This window comes from Nomia melanderi, chromosome 7, assembly GCF_051020985.1.
Source record: "Nomia melanderi isolate GNS246 chromosome 7, iyNomMela1, whole genome shotgun sequence".
In the NCBI taxonomy this organism is placed as follows: domain Eukaryota; kingdom Metazoa; phylum Arthropoda; class Insecta; order Hymenoptera; family Halictidae; genus Nomia; species Nomia melanderi.
In genome coordinates this window covers 3570592-3593763 of record NC_135005.1, presented here as the reverse complement: position 1 = coordinate 3593763, position 23172 = coordinate 3570592, and the positions used below count along the sequence as shown (strand labels likewise).

General features: G+C 33.3%; 1 protein-coding gene across 3 annotated transcripts in view; it reads right to left on the bottom strand.

Moving 5' to 3' along the window:
• The window catches only part of LOC116424348 (dipeptidase 1), a 258275-nt gene extending 239642 nt beyond the window's left edge, over positions 1-18633 (bottom strand). For 2 of the 3 annotated variants that reach the window (XM_031970637.2, XM_076369532.1), the window contains exon 1: positions 17820-18633. In XM_031970637.2, coding sequence (XP_031826497.1) covers positions 17820-17825 — 6 coding nt within the window. In that variant the 5' untranslated portion in view covers positions 17826-18633. The remainder of the gene's footprint in view (positions 1-17819) is intronic. The other variant, XM_031970639.2, reaches the window with a different exon arrangement.
• Positions 18634-23172: the final 4539 nt, after the last annotated feature.

The following is a 23172-nucleotide window of genomic DNA, read 5'->3' as shown; positions in this document are numbered from 1 at the left end:
TAATTTGAAAAATTGAAAGACATAAAAGAGCTACACTATTTATAAGATGAAACAATAGATCTTCCATTGCAGAACATCCTCAAATTCATCCCCTAGCATATCTCGCATCGCGCAGTCTCCCCTCCGCGTTCTTCTTCATTTCTTTCACGTTCCAGGGGATAACTACCCAGAAGTTGAGGTCACGTTGAACTTTTCAATCGGATCTGATTGCCATGAATTTAAATGTTGCCCGTTCCAGCCGGCATGCCGGTTGCGACGTGAATATTCCGAAAAGTTCTTCATGCCCTCCGCGTAAGAACGTTTCTCCTCAAAGCGGTTATAGGATGCTTACCAGCCTTCAAAGAGCGCGGCCGCTTCTGTGATAATCCTATCCCCCTTATTCTTCGATCGTTTCCACCTCATCCCCCATCCTTCTCCCCCCACACCCTGCCCCGATGAAACTTTTTCATCGATTAGCATGATTGCATTAAACATGCAAATCCAGCCTGGGGTGATCGACTCGGTCCCGGCATGAGAGATAACTCTTCTTTCAATAATTCGATCTCTTTACTCTGGAACAACTACGTCACCCTCCTCTCTCCCTCACGTAACCCACACTCCCGTATACTCCATGGAAATTACCGGTGGGTAGGTTCCACAGATAATGTCGCCATAGTACCATGATCTCCTCTATTAGGTATTCCTCTTCACTTATTAGATGATACCAGAGACGAATAGGGAATGTGTTCTTATAGTGTTTGTAATGGAATTGTTTTCCTCATCTTATATGATAGTTTTGTGATGCAGTTTGTAACATATCCTTTAGTATAACTATTGATAAGATCGTTGAAGTAGTTAAAACATTTCATTTTATATTATTTCTTTTTATTTTGCACTTAAAATATTTCTTGAAGTGTTGAAAACGTGAAAATGAGTTTGATTAATTTAAGTGATAGAGCAGTCAAATTTTGTTTTTAAATAGGATTACATTTCTTCTTCGATCAGTTTGCTAATGTGCTTGAAATAGTTCACATGCAAATTCAGCGTATGAAACATATACTTGATTTTAAATGGCTTCCGAAATACGAGTGTATACATTTGCAGACAAACAAAATGAAACCTACCGTAAAAGGAAATATTAGGTTATCGGTAAGTTTGAGTAATTTTTCCAAATATTAAAACTTCAATTTCTTCACCAATATTCATCCTCTTCCTTTATAAATTTTTCTTTATCTACTGCTAGGAATTTCCGAAAGAAAGGAAAATTCTACATTCGTTATAATAATGAATGTATTATAATGCACAAATTTTCATATATATCAGCTTCATTCATTTGATGTGAACTAAATAACATTCACATTTATTCCAATCAAAGTCAAATTTTCATCATGAATCTATTACAACAATTAAGGGGTTACAGATTGATTATGAGTCTAAAATGTTATAAGTAGAATATTATATAGATGTAACTACTGTTATCATATGCTACTGTTGAGAACAAAAACAAAAGCTATTGAATGATCTATAATGGTGTTATGAGTATGAAATGAAAATCACAGGAACTTATACACAACCCAATATCGATGAGGGTTTGGGTTGAATTCTTAAGTGTGAAGTCTTCATTTAGCATCTGCATTGGGAATAGAATTGGTTATCCTTCTTATTAAGAATAATAATCTTGCGGGTCTAAAATTCTTAATTTCTTAATTCGATCTAAATACCTATTAAATATTAATGTATAGATATAATAATAGTATTTATAAGTATATTTAATATAATAATATATTAAAATAACTTTTCAATTTAATTAATTAAGTATAGACTACAATTTACTTTCCTAATCAATTTCTAATGAATCTATTTACTTCTCACCTTTTATTGTCTCTCCGTAAAATTATTCACTTCCTGTGTAATTATATTTCAACCGTAGTTTATAATTAATCAGGTTTAATCGTCTAATTATATGTAACAAATACATTAAGTTAAGTATAAAAAACAATAGTTATTTAATACGCGATTTACATTCTTTCTTATGGTTATTTAGATATTACTAATTTATTTGAAATTGATGTATGTGTTACATAATTTCAGTACTAAAATGAAGGAGCTTTTCTATGGCAGTTTAATTTTTATTCGAAAATAACAGACTTGGTTATTTTGTATTAATATAAGAAGTAATTAGATATTTAACAAATAAATGACTTTAAAGTAATGTATTTCATAAGACAAAAATTTAGTATCTACATTCTTACATTCAAGTAAGCTTATTTATCATTTACATTAGATCAACTATTTGTTTTCCTTATTTGTTATTTTCATTTTAGACAGAATTGACCATTTTTGATTTTAATGAATACTGATTTCCAAATATTTCACCGAGAATAATAATAATAAGATACAAGCATGTACTCGTTGTAGGTTAGCATTTACTGTCAAACGCTCTTTCGTTATTGATAACAATACAGGTATTCCTGCGGATTCGAAATTGCTAAACAAGATTCATCAATGTAAAACGAGAGTGCAAGCATTATTAGTTTTTCAGCACCACGATATTTTTTATTCTCCGATTGATTTTCGTTCGTTGTTTCGTCAACATCGGTTCTTGATTTATTTCTTGAATACATCGTAATCGTATTTCCGATACGTACAATTGCGAGCACAACAACATATAATTTTCTGTCGACCTAGTTAACTGAAAATGTAAGAGGATTATGAAAATGCGAAGCGCGAGCTAAATTCGATCATTATTTCGGTGGCGGCCGTAACGACAGCGAATTGCAGGAAAATGTATCAGTGAATCCACTAGCCTATACTACACCCTCGAACGGTTCGTGACGTCAAACGAATTATCAACGTTACTAAAATTATTATGGGGTGTTATCGAACGTGGTCCCATAACATATAAATTATATTACAGCAAATTGAATACAAAAAGTAGGGACAAAATTTTATAAATATTTATTCTACATGATCATGTTACAAAAGTTTAGACATATATAAAATTGATTATTGGTTTCATTAAATTGTTTGTCAATAATGATTTAAAACATTATTGTCTTCATAATGGTTAGCTTATTATTTTTTTCAGTTTGGACATTGTATTGATATAAATCGTTTAATAAAATGTCATATATGATTTTGCTAATTCTTAATAAAAGACATAGTTATATTTTAGATTTTAATTATTCACATTTGATTCTTCTATTTATAAACAACGTTATTCAATTTAAAAAATTTTCTTTTCGCATGCAAACAAGAAAATTTTAACTCATTGTGTATATACTTGCAACTGGGTACAATAAATATACAATTTTTCCAAGTAACCAGTCTATATTGTTGAATATAGTACAGGCGATTTCTTGAACGTCTCGTGTACGGTGTTCAAATGTTCCATTACTTTTCATATACGTTTAATCACTTTTCATACAATTTAACGTAATATGTTCATAAAACTTCGAATAACTACCCTAGTTAGAATTAACCTAGTATCAGTAGTTGATCATTCTTTCAGAAAAATGTAAAAAATAAGGTTTTTAAAAGTAATAATCTTTCGATAAAAACGCGATAGATATGCTGCAGCATCTACCGACCCAACTCCGACACACTTTCACCTGAATTGAATTGTTTATTGTAAAAACTAACAATTTATTGCATTGACGTCGGTTGCATGGCTCCAATTTCCAACATGGATTTAAGTTCTTATCATTTGTATTTGTCTTTTTACTTGTAATTTATCATAACAATTGCAAATGAAGGATATAAAGTAATCACCTTCAGTGTTTATGGTTTTACTACAAATACTCAACTGCTAACTAACATACGGAAAATTATTAGTTTTCTCGTTTTAAAGGATAGTCAACTTTTAGCGGAAGTATTGAATTTTCAGTAGTGTTTACAAAATTTGGATAACACAACTACTTCAAAAAAGTTCGCTTTGTTACATAATATAAGAAGTTCAAACAGCATTTTGATGCATAGAGTCGCTCTATTTAATAAAGAAACAAGCGTTTACTATTATTCACGCAGGAAATTTTCCATATTCAGAACGAAAACTTAAAATATTTAAGACAGAAGTTTAAAAATAATCTATTCATAGTTTCCAGCGTGTTACCAAACTTCATCAAGCGAAGGCCATATAACTCACAATCGACAACAAGAGAATTCCAATCCGCGCCATTACTGGTTCCGGTAAGACAGCCACGAATGATTTCTTCTAGCCGTTGCCGTAACCACATTTTTCCCGGTGGCTTTTAAATAACGCTGATCACCCTGGAAAGTTCGAACTCGGTCGCCGAACGAATCTCCCAACTATTACAATAAAAATGCAAATGCCGTCGGGCCCGGCACATTATTTGTAACGCGTGCATTAACGTGCTGCGGAGCGTGTCTACGCTTGAAATTCAAATCTCCGTCGTTCCACGTATCATTATGCCCGGTTTTTGCCCGTGCATCGTTAAGCCGCAGTTCGAAGCGAAGAAATGAAAAAATGAAAGGAAGAAAACACACAAAAATGATACATAACGCAGCGTTTCACGAAACTGCACTACACCTGACCCTCGATTTACGCGAAAATCCGTTCCACGTGAAGTCGTTTTATGCGAATGAAACTCAGATAGAGTTTGCCAGTATAAGAAAAAAGAAAATATTGAAAAGAAAAGCTAGAATAAGTTTTAGAAATATATATTTATTTCACATAGCCAAACAAAAGAAATAATACATTTTGTTAGGTGTTATTAAATTACGCGTGAAAACTACCGTGTAAATAATGTTCTGATTTACCGTGTAAAAGAGAGACTCTCGTAAAAGAAGTCCGCGTAAATCGAGGATCAGGTGTACCTACAATTGAGAGATGAATAGATGTCTAATAGAACAGTACAAAAGCGAGAGGTGTCTTTCTAGTTTATAATTTTATAGTTTTGATTGGTTACGTGTAACCGTATTGATGAATAATAAATTAATGATCGAAAATATTAGACATTAGGAAATGAAACTAACAGAATATTGCGTGAGAATAAATGAAGACTGATCAATCAACCGAATTTAATCAAGTGATCCCCTAGCAACACATCCGTATTTCTTCCCATTTTATCTCATCGAGTTGCGAAGAGTTTCGTTATTTCTCGATTTAACCATTTGCGATCGGTGCCACCACAGTGGCGATATTTAATATTTGTTTCCAAAATCGGTTTCGCCAATATTGCGGCAAAATCTTTTTCTCTGAATATAGTGTTATTCTACGATCGAAAGATATTGCAAATACTTATTATTCCCTACAGCATTTATATTCAGCAAAATATATTAACTTCAAAAAATACTCCGTATTTTTTAATATCCATATATTTATAATAAATCACCTACAGAAAAATAACTTTAAAAACATATATTTGTTGCAACTAGTTGGTATTGTCACCAGAAAAACGTGCCAATTGCAAAGGATTAAACGTATTTTGAATTGTCGCGCGCACGTACGTCGCGACTTACATTACATGTATTTTTTTTCTGTCGCGGAAAAATCGTTGCGCGGATTTTCGACGGCGGCGTCGCGCCTGCTAACGACGCCGTTTCTGCTCGCGAGGAATTTATGGCCGCCAAGCCGGGTTCGACGAGACGGTGCGTTACGTCGCATCGCACCGGTGAGCGAGGTGTGTTCTACACAGCGTCGAATTGGTTCGATCGAACGGAAAGCACGGATACTGATCGACGGGGACATGGATAATTAGAAATGAGCATCATTAATTACCGAGGTGATTGATTGTTGGCTTCGGCTCCGTTCGGAATAGAATAGAATAGAATAAGAACCGGAAATCGTATTCTGTCTGCGATGATGGACGGGTAACTTGCACAGTGCATTGTGAACCAGATGCATTGTAATTCGTAGCTGCATCCTTTTCTTCGTTAATTACATTGGACCATTTTTTCCTGAGTTATTGATGGAATTTTGTATTATTATCCGTGCTGCTTTTAATACTAGAACTACTACATACTACTGACTAGATTCAGTTTTTTTATTTCATGATTATTGATGTTTTAAAAGTGTTAAATATCCAAGATGATTTTGAAAATAAATGGTTTTACTTTAATACTATAATGAATATATAAAGAAATCGAAGAAAATCTATTTTTACAATTTTTACAAGGATTACATATTAATCAAGTTAAACGTAATTTCAGTGTCAAGGGTATATATTACAATTTTCGTTGTTTAGATGCTCTGTTTTTCATGAAGATTAATTTATTTATTATACTTGTATTCATGTACAGTTTATTTATAATGTTCGAAGATTGTATGACAATTCATTAAGTGTTTCTGTGTATCCATGACAACCGTGAAGGTGAATAATATAAAATTGTACAAGGTTCGGAGAAATTTATGAATGCTACTATTCTAATTACACTTATATGTTTAATAGAAAAGAAGTATATTTATATTAAGAACGTACGGCCAGCAACTATTTCAGTTGGTTTGATTATTAAACTTTAAGTATGGACGCGCGGTCATATAGAACTCTATACAAAATATCGTGAAGTTTGAAACCAGCGAAATTTTCGTTATATAGCTACTAATATTCCTATGCAGAGATATTTAAACAAGTAAAAACAAATAAATACAATGAACTTTTTTATTAGTTGCAATAAATGAGAGTATTTAACATTACTCGGTAATTTTCAGACTTCCATAACTTAAAAATTCAATTATATGATTTAACTCTTTCGTCCCTGAAAACGTATTTTTTTTTAAATCAAAGAGAGGACCAAGATCAGCTGCTTCCAAGTGAAATTGAAGCTTTGCAGTGAAAGAAATAAGATAAGCACTAATAATAATAATTAGCACTTCAGCTGTCAGCCATAAGCAAAGATTCCCCTGTGCTTTATCTTTAAGGCGTTTTCTAGCTTTGTGGTAATTTAATATGTTTATGGTACCTATGTGTACCATTCGGAATGAAAGGGTTAATAGCGGCTTTAGAAAAGAATCAAATAATATAAAAGATACAGATAACGAGGAATCATACAGTAATAAATACACTGAATCTTTTATATTTCTATATAAAATATATTGCGCGTGTGTTGAAATATGTGTAATGGCTTGAACTCTTTAAAAAGGAAAGTTCTAAAAAATTCTAAACTAGTCTAAAGCTTTATTTTGGCTACAATGGTAGTGTAATTTAAAATCCTTCAGATTCCAGTTGAAAAATAGTTGTTGACTCTTTGTTTTAAATAGAAAATGGGTAAATACAAAACCATGAAAACAACCCGATTGTCTTGGAATCTATTCAAATCAGAAAGCCTCGCTCAATACAAACGTCAAAGGAAACCAGGCACAAAGGGACAGACGAACGCAATTTTCGTTTCATCGGAACAAAATGCATTCAGTTCAAAAATTTCCCTCGTTCTAGTTTTACAAATCAACTTAACACGGCACAGTGAATCCGATAATAGAATCGATTTAAAAAAAATGGAGAACTGGAACTTGGATCGAGTATCCTGCGTGCCACCTCAAGAAACGCATAACAAACTGTTCTGAAATGAATCTGATTTTTTGACTGTTTATGGTGTTAAAATCTAGTACTTAACTCTTAGCGAACCGAAACCCCTCGAATCTCAAAAAACGGATTGTTCTAAATTTGATTAAAAATCGGGAATGAGTCTCTGTGATTGCTCGGTAATTTTAGTGTTAGAACAATCGGATATTGACAGGCATTTTAAAAGAAACTCGCTGGAATAGTTTATCCCGTGGAATGCGTCATTTTATCATATTTTCAGGCGTCCAGTTGTGATATGTACTTAGGGCCTACAGTATTTACGCCATTCTTACGAAGGAGTCGGGAAATTGTTTGAAATGACTTGCTCGCGGGATCCATGGCGCCCGGAACGAGAAATAACAGAGCCGTCATCGCGGAATTTCCACGATAGCTTCAGTGACGGTCAGCTCTTCTATTTCCGAGCACATGCTCGTTCACGGCCACCCGTAATTGTCGGCGGAACATTTTTTCCGTTCCTTTTCGAATACCTCGAGCGGAATGTGCATCGACAGCCGCGCATCCGACGGATCTCGTGATTCGAATTTTTCACGGCAGGCAGCATCCTGTCGCGCAAGCAAAGTCAATTAACCGTTTTTTTTCCTTTGCTCAAGATAACGATCTATCGTTACCCATTGCTTACACGCTTGCAAAAATTCTAACGGTTTATCGTTAGCGTGCCTTATTGACTTCAGTTGAGAAAGAAAGTAGTAATTGCTTGGGAATTAATGTAATGTGTATTATATGTATATATATATGTGTGTGTGTGTGTGTTAGTTAAGTGGCGTTTGTTGATAATAGGGGTTGAAAACAGTTTGATGACGACTTCGGTTCTTGAAACAGTTATGAAGAACCGAAATGAAGTCATAATTGGTATTGGATATATCGGTTTCGGTTCTATAACTGTTATTTTTCTTATACTTCTATTATATTTCTTTCAGAACCGAAAAATACAGTCACAGACCCGATATAGAACCAATATGATATAATGTTATATCATTATGACTTTATTTTGGTTCTTCATAACTGTTTCAATCGGAATCGGTATACACGTTTCAAACAGTTATTTTCGGAACCTTTTAAATCTCTGGTTAATACCTACTGTTAATATTGATACTTAACATCTACAACGTTTCTATATGAATATTGTAATGAGAACTAAATTTTCTGTGCAATTTTACAGACTACAAGTTTGTATAACAAAATGAAGATTTTAGAAACAGAACTACCAATTAAAAAGATGAGAAATAAAGGATATTTACATTAATGAAAAGTGTTTTTTTAAATTTTCCAAAGCTCTTTAGTAGTTTCTCCTTAAAATGTCGCTGATCCTGAAGGGATTAAATTGCGTGGAATGTTTCGAAGTAAAATGTGTAGCGTACGGTCAACATATTCCATGTCCAGGGTCGGTCAGTTTTTCAATTAACAGCTCCCTTGTTGCTGGTTAAACGATCGTTAATTGAATTTCACAGCGAGTCTCTTCAATAAACTAACCTCGGGAAAAGGAATTCGCTGTCACGGTTCCCAATTTCATTTGTAGCAAGGCGAATACGAGTAACTAGACTTCGAATGTTTTTCTTCGATTTATTTAACAATAGCCGAATGCTTGAAGCATTGCGTTCGTGTGTTAAAGTGCTGTAGAACGGAGATTGCTATGTCAGCAAGAACTGATTTGGCGTGAAGCTTCTGTGTGTACTTAAAAAAGCGACGAATGAAAGGACAGAAGTAGAAAAGGGCCAGGACAAACAGTACACGAAAAGAAAGGCTGGTGAATCTGTAGGAAAAAGTGAGAGAACAGTGAATCGAGATTTGACAGTTAACACCTCTTTTTTGACAGTTAATACATGGTGAGATATTTTTTAAACCATCAAATTTAATTAAAATTATTTATACTCTTACACTACTATCGTGCAGGTCGGGTTTTCTGTTTCTTTAAAGTTATAGATCCCTAAAGGTTAAACTGGCAAGCCCCTGTACACCTACAACAAATTATGAGCCTGTATTCTACAGAGATCTTCAAAACTTCTTTATTAACAGTAAAACTACCGAGCGATTTACATGATTAATATGTAATCCTTATAAAAATTGTAATAATATATATTTTTTCAGTTTCTTCATATATTTATTACAGTACTGAGGTGAAACTATTTATTTTTCAAATCATTTCGGATATTTAACGCTTTCCAGATATCAATAACTGCTAAATAAGAAAATTGAAACTTGCCATTTTGACGGGTGCGGTAGTTTTAGTGTTAAAGTAAATTCTGAAGCAAGGAACAAAAGATGCAAAGATTTAAGACGTACTGAATTACATAAAATTCAAAATGACATTTGTAACACAAACCCGGCTTTAGCACTGAACATAAGAGGTTAAGTAGTATTGAGTCAAATAAGAATAGACTATATAAAATTAACGCACTCTTATCTCATCACTAAAACTGAACCGAATACCTGTAGCACTTATGGTGTAGTAAAAGAACTAAATAAAAACAACCAATTTCGATCGACATGCTGCATAAAGAAGGTTTCGAAAGAATAGTATTAAAGTTCCTCAAAGATATTGGTCTATACTACTTAATCTTGCTAAACCTCGTTCTACTTTGTTCTCCCACTGTGATCAGTGATGTATAATAACCTTTAGAGGTTATACATCCTCAAACATACAATAATAATAATAAAAATAAGAATTAATCAAGGGATAAACATCCAAAGTTTCATAAAAACCTGATCAAAATGCGTAAAAGTTAATCAAACCTAAATGAAACCATAGGAAAGAAGTTACGAAATAGTAAATATTTCTAAGGAAGCTGACAAAAAATTTCGATCCTTTTGTTAATTGTACTTACAGGTTTGTAAGAAAATTTATTTGGAATAATGGGTAGTATTTCTGTTGTTTTGATTAATTACGAAAATGAATTGAATACTTATCTTCGTTTCTTAGGTCGAAAACATCTCTGACCGGTAAACATACCTTTTATATAAATAAATGATTGAGAAAGATATTTATAGAACGAGAGATTCACGCAACAAAGTTCTGGAAATGTGAAACATTTTTGTTCCTGTTTGAATACTGATAATTGCAGGTTAAAAAATATTCATCATTTTCTACTTTTGAACATCTTTTTCTTATTTATAAATTTGAAATTGTATCATCAACGAAGATTAATAGCAAGAATAATTTGATACATTAATGGGGAATTGCATTTCACAATTTGAAATTAAAATTATGATCATTTGAAACCGTCAGGGTCGGATCACATATTCTATTGTACAGTGAACCAGCAAATTAATAAAGAGCTTAAAATCATTTCGTGTAGTTTTATCGAGCTGCAACAATTAAAACTATATTTTGCTTCATGAATTTTCTTATATTTACTATAGTTCTTAAAATACATAAAAAATAGAAAAACACTTATTATTGAGGAATATTTTTATTCTAAAGAAGTAAATATCAAAAAGTAAAAAGACAAACTATGATCCATACTTTCATTTAGGATTTCTAAAGAGTTGGTACACTTAAGAAATAATCATAATTTCCAAGTTGTCAGTGTTTCCTTGTAGGAAGGAGCATGTGTAGAATGTAAGTGCCGACGCAAGTTTACATCCTTGCATGTGAATTTAGGGGGATTTAGCTCTGGTAGGTAAGTTAAGTAGTAGTTTTAGTAAGTTAAGAGTAAGATGCAACTTCATGAGACTCTGTTGGATGCAACTGTGTGTCACAGTTAACACGTTCATGAATTGTGCTAACAGACTTCCAATGAGTGAAAAATATGGAAATGGAGCCGAATAATAATTTTGTAAATAATAATCTCTAAAAAAGTGACATACTTATATTTATAATTATAATTTCTTTTACTATTGCATGATAATTTAAAATATGAATATTTTTCCTTATTTTATACTTATAGATTTTCAAGTTTTACCTCAGATATAAAAGAAAGTCATACAAAGTGCACTCAAAAATTTATGCAGAATTTTTTGCAAATAGATATGAAATTTATTAAAAAAATACACCGAATAAATTTTAACATTGTATACAATAATACAGTCGGACCTCTTCCATATCAACAGGTCAGGAGATACCTAGTTTATACAATACGGTACTATGTATTGATTATGTATTGCAACATGATTATTCAGTACACCATGTTTTGAAGCATTTCATAAGAAATAGACATAAAGAAATTCATAGAGCAGTTTTTATGTACATAGTCTTTAAGATTTCTTACATCTTACAAATCGATTATTAACTTTCAATTTTCGAATTAAATATTTCGTATAAATAATAAATGATACGCGAGATATCTCATCTATAGAATCGTAATTACGACTCGTGTAAGCAAGGTATTTCGTCTATAGTATATTATTATATCTAGGATATTCTGGAACCGAGATACATATTTCGTCGACTGTAGTGAAGGAGTTAATAATATATAATAACATAATTTTGTTTTTTAACGTCGTATGTTTAGATAACTAGATTCACCGTTGGACTGTAGTTTATAATAAGAGCTGAGCTCTGATTTCACGTATTTGGAACTCGCTGCGAACTAGTTCATATAAGTAGAGATTAGAGATAAACAGAATTCTACTCTATTTCCAGTTAGTAAGATAAAACAGTATTATAATATTTAGATAGCAGATCTTTATAACCATTCTAGTCTTTGAATGAATTACCACAGAAAATTGTATTTTCTAATGAACACTCTAAAAAGCACTACGCTTTGGATACTTTATATAGTAGATCGAACGGAAAGTCCATTTTTTAATTAAAAGATAATAATGCATTTTCAATGACATAAAATATCTAATTATTATTCAAGAACGTAATGCATTAATTAATATTAAATGAACAATATGATTTCCATCGTTACTAATTACCTTCTCTTAGCGTAACGGTAGTTTGTGGATTCCATTTTCGTAGAACGACTCATCGTAGGAAATGCAAAAGTTTAGTAATTTTAAAGTTTATGGGCTCATTTATTATATTCCTCGGTTTCTAATATATTTTGAATCAATTGGCAAAGTTTCATTTTGTTAAGGTTAAATACCTCCCATAAGGGTAGTTTTATAAGGGTAGTTCTCATCTTACTAAAGAAATAATACCAGAATCAGATTCTGCGATCCCAAAGCTTTAAAAACAGTATTTCGTAGTTATTGATACAAAAATAACAGAAGTATGAATTTTTCGCGCGTTTTTATTATCCTGGCTCACTGTGCGGCGTCTTTTCGTGGGAGGGGGGCGCGCTCGCGTGCGCCCGTCGAAACTGAATCACATGCTCGACGGTACACGACATTATCAACTCATATTATACCCGCCTCGGTACTAATAATGCGATTAAACGGATTACGCGAGACGCTCTCTCGGAAGTTTCGAGTGTAATCTACGGGCCGACCGGCCGGGCATCAGAGTTTCGCCGGCTTATCGCGGCGCCTCGTCTTTCGGTGATATTTCGTTATCTCGTAGCTGACGTCGGGGAAAAAGTTTCCGCGAGATTATCCGATGAAACTGCAGGGAAGCGAGTCGCAACGGTGTTCCATGTCGAAGTTGACGTTGCAGCCCGCCGTCACCGTGATTTCGAGGCGGGAATCGGTTAATGCGACTTTTCAGACGACACAGAATCGCAGAGACGGATCCGTATCGCGTTAATCAATGGCAAGAATTAGTTTGCGCTTCGTACGTTCGCGGGAAACGGAGACAATAACCGCGTATCCCACGGAAATCGTAAATATCTACCCGAACGCTGCTTGCACCAGAAACGTCTTCGGCAAGGCATGAATGAATCGTACGTTTTCCACAGGAAAATACCAATTACACGTCTAATACCTCATTATGGATTTAATCGCGCACGGGAGACTATTTGCTTCGCATACACACAACGCGTACGCAAACATGTGTGCACGGGGGATGGATAAACGGCAATTTAATCCTTCTTGGGGCTATGTATGTAACCCCTCGGTGTTTCACGGTGATTTAACCTTGCTGGTTTATTTGGGTCCTCTACGGCCCAATGATGGTTCCGTAGTTTAAGTGACATTACGATTACTTAGATATATTTTCGTTCCGTTGTGTTCTCATTTTCTCGACGACGGATGATAACATTTTGATAACATGAAGTTGAACATATTTGAATGTAGCAAGTTGTTGGTAATTTTTTCGATACTCCGGCTTTTATAGTATTCACAGTGATTTACAGTAATCTTTTCAGTGTCAAATAATGTTTACATTGTCTTGAAGTTAAATACGACGGAAAGTTAAATATTTCACATTTCCATTACTGTAAATCGAGTCATATGATAGAATGTAAGATGTAATACGTGTTTTGAAGTCATCTCGGTGCCCTCTACGATATGGTAAAAAAACATGTGTTCCCGTTTGTAAAACCCAAGGTGGCCACGATTTCGCCATGAAAACAAATTGTTTTCGAAATTTTTTTATTGACATCTATTGTACACTCCTTATGCTGCAACTCTAGTTGTAAACTTTTCTTTTTGTCATATGGCTGTAAGTAGGTGAAAAATTGTGCGTCGCGTCAGGGTTAATATATATAAGTAGAATAATTTTAACATGAAATGAAATATTATTCGTGAGTAGATACAAAATTCAATATAAGCAACTGTTGTTTTAAGTCAGAGGTCATATAAAGTTACATACTTATTGTTTGGTTTATCTTTCTTTAAAAATGATGTGGATATAGGAAGCTAACTTTGTATCCCCACAAAATACATGATCTCATATGTAATATAATAGATTGTTTCACTTCTTTCCGTATTTCACGTTGATTATTAGAATTAAAACAAAACCGAGATAGACATTTTGCATTGTTGCTATTAAACTTTAAGCTACAATTTATATTATATTATCTATAGCAACTTTTGCTGTATTATTAGTAGGTAATAACCACTGGTTTCTTCTTGTCCTGAATCTTCATAAGATATAACAAGGATATCTTATCATTGAGGCAATCGCTCGGAAAGAAGCTGTTCATTAACTTTAATTGAGATTATTCGATAGATTTTTTGAAAAATTTTCATAAAAACAAAAAAGATATTTAATGAATTTTGAATATCTTCATTTCAAGGTTTATTAAATAACGAAAGGAATAAACAAAATAAATGACAATGTATTGATAATGGAAAAATAAGAGATCTTCCTATTCGGTTGGCTGAGTTAACACATTATATAAGATGCCAAGAAAATGTATAAGCCTGTTGATGAGAAAAATTCGAAATAGTGATATTAAGAAAAATATTCTATTATATAATTCGAATTCTTGTTCTCGAAATTATTGAAACTGATCACAAAATATGTTTCGTGTCACGAATAATGGATGAGGTGTTGAGGAATTCAGTTATTAGAAGCGATACTCTGTACACTCGATACGTACAGAAATGCTAGTCTAGCAGGTTCTCTGTGGTATACTAATTTCCGATATTCTAAGATCTGCGTGTCTCTTGCATGCTTATCGAGATTGCGCTAATACTTTTGATTTTTGTAATTCCTTTGAGGAAAGAATCTTTATAAGAAAGAGTGATTATGTAAAGACGCATTTAAGAATTTGCTTTCAATAAAATAGGAAAAAAGATCAGTTATTAATGTTATGGTATTCCCTTTCATTTTATTTAAATTTCACTATGATTTGAAAAAAAGCAGATCAGTGGAAGATATTAATTATGGATCTATCAGTTTTAACGAATTTATTATGTTTTTATATGAGAAAAATGTTAAAATATTACAGTTTTCTTTTGATGTTCTAACTGTACTAAGCCCTTATGAATAGAATATAAAAAAATTTAATCTCCTTATTCGAAGCTTAGTTATGACTTATTACTGATTATATAAATAATAAACTTATTATAAAATACGCATGCCAATAATAGCATTAAAGTAGTTTTTTTACAATATCATGTAAGCATGAATTCACAGGATTTGAAATACATATTAACGTCGTTGATAGTTTGAAATAACAAATTTACATTATAATAGCATTGCAACAGAATTTACATAATATTAAGTATTGTTTCTAAATAATATGAATCCGATGCATGTATTCATATGCAAATTCAATTTATCTATATTTCAGTATCCATCAATATTTTTGACACTTGTTGGAATATAGTTAAGGGTCTTCCACTATTATTATAAAGTAAATGTACTACAATAACAATGTGCATTATAATATAATATGAAAAATGATTTTTTAAATTATTATATGCCACAAACCTTATTATATTTATAGCAGTCACATGTATGACGACAATAGTTTGTTAAGATGAATTACATTTGAACTAACTTCTAATGTAATTAAATCAGTAAATATAGAAAGATTTTTAAAGATGTTTCAATATTGAGAGTATATATATATATATACATTCAGTATTACATTAACATATGAAACCTCCTGCCTTGTATATAAAGTTTGATTGAAATATTTGTAGATTGCAGAATTTATGGTGAAAGTATAAGCTTTCAAAATATCTTCAGAATATTACGAAGTATTACAGAATAATTTTGTTATTCAGTCACATAATGGAATTTAAAATGTAAATATACACAGAGTTCTTCGCGCAATACATATAGAAAAAAAATAATTTATAAATATGACACAGTCACGAAAAACAACACAATTGTATTTTACTAAATATTCCCAAGACAGCAAACGGTTCAGAAATATGCACTAAAAATTGTTCTCATTATGAAATAAAACTTTTCAATAAAATGATTAGCAAATTTAAATCACACAAAATATGAATAAACCATTAAACTCGCAAAAGATCATTAATTTCATAGTAAATTTGTTTAAACGTATACATACACATATAAACAAAATAATATAAGTCTATATGAATATGTGCAAATGTATAAAATTCGCGGTTCAAAATAACAGCCACCGACTCGCAAAAAGTATCTGCATATTCGCTCTCATTATCGCAACCAGAAGCGACAAAACTGCCCGAAATATGTTTAAGCTTAATGAAGTTGAAACGTAAAATCCCACCATCCGCTCGAAACATCTAAAAATCCATCAAGCCGTCGTTAAAAACCGTGCTCCGGTCGCCCCGGAATTAAAACATCCAGAAAATGCAGCCGATGATCGAAATAATAACACGCGGCGCCGGGAGGAGCGGCACAAAAACACCCCTTCTTTCCGGGGAGAGTTTAATCTCGACAGCAGTCACGTGAAAATAATTACACCCCCGAGCTGCGTGACTTGTTCAGCGTACAATAAATCAGCGCACGCAACGGGTGGGCTTAAACGGCGACGCAAGCGCGGGCACGAGCGTGGCAATACAGAAAATTCGTGTCGACGTTTCGCCGGTCCTCCTTTGGCCCTGTCGTCCTTGTATTTGTACATTCCGCCCGGCTCCGACCAAAGTTTACGATATCGCTAGACAACGAATTTTATGATTCTATGACCAATGCAAGTGCATATAATATAAAATAGAGGAACGTTCGGAAGGATTTAACACTGGAACTACGTGTCAGTCAAAGTGACTGGTTTCAGATTCCTTGTTTCGCAATTATTCATACAAAAACGTTAAATATGTGAAATTATTTTACGAATTAACCACTTGCCCTATGATTTATTTTTTAACTATGATCGGTACAACTACTTTATTGTTAGTCATTTATTAAGAACACAACAAATTTTAATGCTTATTCTATGTACACGTTTACTGCAAAAGTTAACGATTGATAATAGAAAAGTAATATTCAAAAAGAATTAACAACATTTAGATTTCTCAAATTCAATTGAAAATTTTCGTTACGAGTCTGACACGATATTGTAGGGTAAGGGGTTAATAGTTACATACTGTAATGAATGTTTATAAAAGCTTGAAAAATCTACTGTTATAATTTTTATAAGCACTACGAGTTAATCGTATTAAATATTAATTTTAATATTAAAAATTCTGATATTTTATATGTTTAACTTACAAAGATTCTTTTGGGGAGAAATTACTTTATGCTCAACCCTTGTTTCTTTGCATCACTGTAGAATTAGATTTTGCGTCGAGACCCGACGCCTTGTTATTACTATTTTATGCATTTGTGATAAACACGAGTTTGTAGAATAAGAAGTAAAGCAGTGTTTGTAAGCATGGAAAACGCTGGTTTCAATTATCTTCAGTTTACTAAGATTCCTTGAAGAAGAAGTTAGTTTCTATTAAACCCTTATTTCTTTGCACCACCTGGGAAATTCCTATTTTGCATGAAGATCCTCGGTCTAGATATCACTCTTGACACGCAGACTACCATCCCGCGTGAAAGGTTCCAGCACACTATATAGCGGATGACGGAAAAGCTGCAACAACACTCACCCTCATGGTCGAAGCCTCACATGGTTCGCCCGTTGCTGAAAAACACCTTCGACCCTCGGTGGTTCACGGATCTTGCATCTATCACCCATTCGACATCCCAGACCAACGATTCTTTGTTTCCCTCTCCCGTTCACAAAAGAAGAAAAGAACCGTTCCGACACTTGCAGCAAACAAACCCTCTTCTATTCACACTGTTCAAAGATTATTTTCACTATCAAAACAGTTAACACAGATTTTTCGAAAAACAAAAGAAAAGAAAAATTACTTCGTTCGTCACTGAATGATGCTGTTTAATTGCGTGGCAAGGGAAAACTTCGCAACTAAAGGGGATGATTCAGATTGTTATGGTTCGGTGACAGGTTACGGTGAAATTACTTGGACTTCGTTTTTGTCAACAGTAAAATAAAGGAAAAGAAAAATTACTTCGTATGACACTGAATGACGTTTAATCGCGTGTTAAAAGAAATCCTTGTGACCGAAAGAGATGATCGAGATTGTTTTAATTTGGTGGTAGGTTATGGTGAAATTACTTGAGTTGGACGAGAGCTTGGCGAAGTGAAAGATAAGGGAAAGGGAGAATTACTTCGTTCGATACTAAATGACGTTTAATCGCATGTTAAGGAAGAATGTTATGATCAAAAGAAATGATAGAGATTGCTTTGACTGGGTGGTAGGTTATGGCGAAATTAGTTGGGTTGGATGAAAGCTTTGTCAAGAGCGAGAAGCGTGACCGCGAAAGCTCGATAAGGAGCTGAACGAGCCGGACGAGATGCGAGGTCGTGGCCCGGCAGCCGGCGACTGGCTGCTGCTCGAAAGCTCGCAAGCTCGAACCAGTCGGCCTGGCTAGGCGCAAGCTCCCTACTCGGCCTCGAAAACTCCCTCCTCGTTGGAGACCGTTCTCTCTCTCCCGTTGCCCCTGAATTTCTTCGGCGTGTCACTGCGAAAAATGCTGCGCGCTCCGTACACGCGCTGCTCCAACTTCCACTGTCACTTGGACCCGTTGACAACGCATTCTTTTTTGTTACTCACGCCCCCGAATACCGCGTCCTTTCTTGTTTATCGCGACTTTGGGGCTGCCGGGTTAACGTTCGAGAATACACAAGGCTACGACGGATGTCGTGCTGTGATCGAGATGGAGATTCATTTGCTAACGAGTTGAGGGTAAAATTATTTTACGAAAGTAGATTGATTGTGTGCTATGTACAGTTGAACTGTCTTTTCGAAATTTCGAGGTTAGGAATTGCACTTTGTGATATTAGTGGAATATTAGTCTTTTAACCTTTTGCACTCGTATGCCATGTTGAACATGACAATATAAATTTGTTATAGAACGCTGGGAATTGTTTGAAGAAGTACCACATTTGGAAAGATTATAAAAATTACATCTTATTATAATAATAATAAATAAAATAAATATAAAACGTTGAATTCTAACCGCTATAAATTACTTTCATTCATATCCTTCAAAATAAATACAAGTTTACACCCAATAACATCGAAAATAAATCGAGTGTAAAAGATTAAAATTAATATATGAGTGTCTTTGGTTAAATTTAGGGTTTTCAACCACTGTAATTGTTAGTATAGGGATTGCCAATGTAAATTTTGGATAATTTCTCTTAATCTGAAAATTATTAAAATCTAATACTTTTGGTGATGTTATAACATATTGATATTTTGAAATAAATGAATATTTGTTTTTCTCTCAGTCAGTTAGCTTCTATTTTTACGGTTCTTTCGTTAATTTGGGGGTGATTATAAACTTTCGGTACCCTTTTATAATCTGAAAGCCACTAGTAACTAAGTATGTAAATACATACAGATTGAGACTAGTAAAAGAGTCCACCTGAATAACTCGGTTGCTATTGGTGGTAGGAAAAAATGCATGAGATAGAACTTGCTTGGTTTCGACGGATCATTAACCTAATGTTAGTAGCTTTTTTGTAGGTGGACGCGTAAAAGACATATGAAGGTCAACTTTATTTTTTTAAATAGAATGGTATGTTCTTTTACATACTATCAGGTAGAGCGTTTTATGACGCGTACAATGACCAATGGGTCAAGGTCATTCGTGGTCTTGATTAAGCCAATTGTGAAGGAAAATAATTTACTTTGAGGAAATGGTCGAACATAGTTGATTTATTTATCTAACAATAATACACGACTAATACAACTGAATACGACCTTCAGTTGCTACCTTGGATCTTCTTCGTATTTTGTTACCTACACTTGCAGTTTCTTGAAAACTTTTAATAATATTCGTGGAGACAGATCGTAAGGGTCTGGCATCTCGAGAAACCGTTCAATATACAAACGGACTGCTTCTCTTACAATTTGGCGACATACCCCATAAACAAATATCATAACTACTTTCCCCGCTATTGAATAACGCATTTCGGAAACTTAAACTAATAACTTCGCTCGGCAGAGATTTTCATAAACGACTAATCATATGTACAGGTGAAGTGTACAGCGTGATTGAATGATTATTTATATTTAACGACCCATAACAAGAGATTACGAGTAATATCAACAACCGAAGATGGCAAGGAAGTGTTCGACCACTTCCTCAAAGTAAATTATTTTCCATCATAATTGACTTAACCTAGATCACTACTGACCTTGACCCCTAGGTCATTGCATGCGTCATAAAACGCTCTACTCGATAGTACGTAAAAGAACATACCATTCCATAAAAAAAAATAAACTTGACCTTCATATGTCCTTTACGCGTCCACCTACAAAAAGCTACTAACATCAGATTAATGCTCTGTCGAAACTGAGCAAGTTCCATCTGATGCATTTTTTCTTAACACTAATAGCAGCAGAGTTATTCAGGTGGTCTCTTTTAGATGCATCACCCTGTATGTAGTATATTGAATTTAACATATATTAGTCATTGTTTATTTGTAGTTAACGATCTATTGATTATCTGTTCCTATAATCGTTTATTTCTACGATTAAATTCTCAGGTAACTCTTAACTTCGATGAATTGATTTGAATGAATGGATTACATCATTGAAACTCGTTCAATGTTGGTTTTAAGAGTTCGGGATCGCAAAATTTTGCATCGCTTACAGAATGTTGCAATGTTAAGTGGCAATTAGTGGTGAAAGGCCTGAAAAACATAGTCAATGCGGTATGAGTTCTCAATTGTAGCTTTCGATTTTTCTTGAAGTTGCTTTTCCCGCGTGATGTTCTGCGTTTTCGTTTTGAAACAAAATTCCTTTGCAAATTCGCTAATTGTGGTTGCTTTACACGTATATAGCATCCACCGTGTTGCTCTGCTTTCAAGCCAACTAATTGTCATTTAACATTGCAACATGTTCTGTTCGATGGAAACTATAATGGCAGTAAATATTTATAATTATCATTAAATGAGCCTGTCAATTCAACGTATATAAAATTCAATGGAAAAGAAATCCAAGAATCAACCGAAAGATTAAAGAGATAATAATTTACTAACTAAGTATATTTATGAATTCGTGAAAAAAACAAATGTTATCATAAACATATAAAATAAATGGCATAAAAAGTAAATATTGTTATAACGTTTATTGATAACTGAAATTAAGAACTGTTTCGTTAATATAACAAAACTTTGTTCAATATTTCAATTAAAACTTTTAAACAATTAATTCTTTAACGAACTTCCACGTCACGTAAAGAAACATATTTGAATAAATAAAAATGGTGTTGTAATAATTAATAATAATAATATTAATAATTTAAAAATAATAATTTAAATCTAAAGAGTTACTCTATTTTCTTTAAATACATATGAGAATTCTATTACGAGACATTATTGCCAATTTATCCTTTATCCTGAAATGGCAAGAAACCTTAAAAATAATTTATATTCATGAGTGTGTGTATACCAAAAGATTTCGCCACTTAAAGAGTTACGGAAGATTTCGATTACTTTGAAGTTATATCATGCTCTGAACTTATCAGCGGCGCGACGATCCACGTATATACCACACAGTTTCATAAAGTGACCAAGAAATCAACTTGTTCGATTGCAATTAAGCGACTTCCACTCATACAGTCCTTGAAATTTAAACTGTTTATTAAAAAAATAATAAGTTACAAGCACGCTATGTAAAAGTAATCCCATTTAACGATGACATTTTATACGAACTAAAAGGCACCTGAAATATAAAACGATCTTTAAACTTTCAAGCGTGAACATTACTCTCCCCGGTATATGTCAATTATTACTTCTCCGTTGAGATGTTTACGTGTTCTCATTATGCTGCGCATTATCGAGCATATGCCCGGGATGTCTTTCCAGGATCACTTGTAATTACAAGAGACACTTGATTTCACCATTCACGCACCCCTCGCAGCATTTAACAGCTTCGCAGACAAGACGGTTGTAATTCGTCTACAACATAGCATCATTTGAGAACAAATAGAGCTGCCATTATGAACAGTGTTATTGGTATATATCACTAACATCCAAATATTATTAGCAAATCGATATATCTACAATATCGTTAACCAGTTAACTCTGTTTCACGAGTATACTCGTTATTTTAGAACGTAAAATAATATTAATTTTTTTAACAATTACTTATTTAATTTTCCAAACAAACATGTAATCCTTTTTCATGTTAATTTAGTTTTTTACTTTAACACTGAACATACCGCGACCGGTCAAATGACCGGTTTTCAAATTTGATTCAAAATTCTGCATTTTCTTTTGTTCATTTCACTTTAAGTATATCAGTTCTTATATTGTACGATTAATCAGTTTTATAATTTTTCTCTTTCCTTTTGTTTCTGTTTTCACTAAGAAAAATGTATCGTTTCATTTGTTTACATGTTAAATAAATAATTGATAATATTGATTTTATTACACATCTCGCGAGAGAATGTTAAAACTAAATTCCACACTTAACTGATTGAGATATCGATAAGTTGAATTTAACTAAAATTTTTATCGCATTATTACTAAGAAAAACAAAATCTTTTGTTTCAAAGAATGTCCTTTCACAAAACATAACAATATAGAATTACCAGTCTCTTTGAAAAAAGAATAGTCTTTGAAGCTACATAAATCAACCAGGAAAACATATTTCTGTCTCAACACACGACTTCGATTTAACAAGGTGTCCGCGAACACGTTAAATCCTTCCTAGAAGAGCGATTAAAAAATCAATCTTTAATCCTTCTCTAAAGAAAGATAAAAATACACGTAATTTTATATGAGACATTTCCATAAAGAACATAATTAATCGTCACATTCCGGGGTAGTAAAGTTACCAGTGCCGGGTTGAAATTTTATATGACGGCCTTTCATCGTTCGCGCGATCTCTGAACTTCTACACGAGTGCAACCATCCGCTCT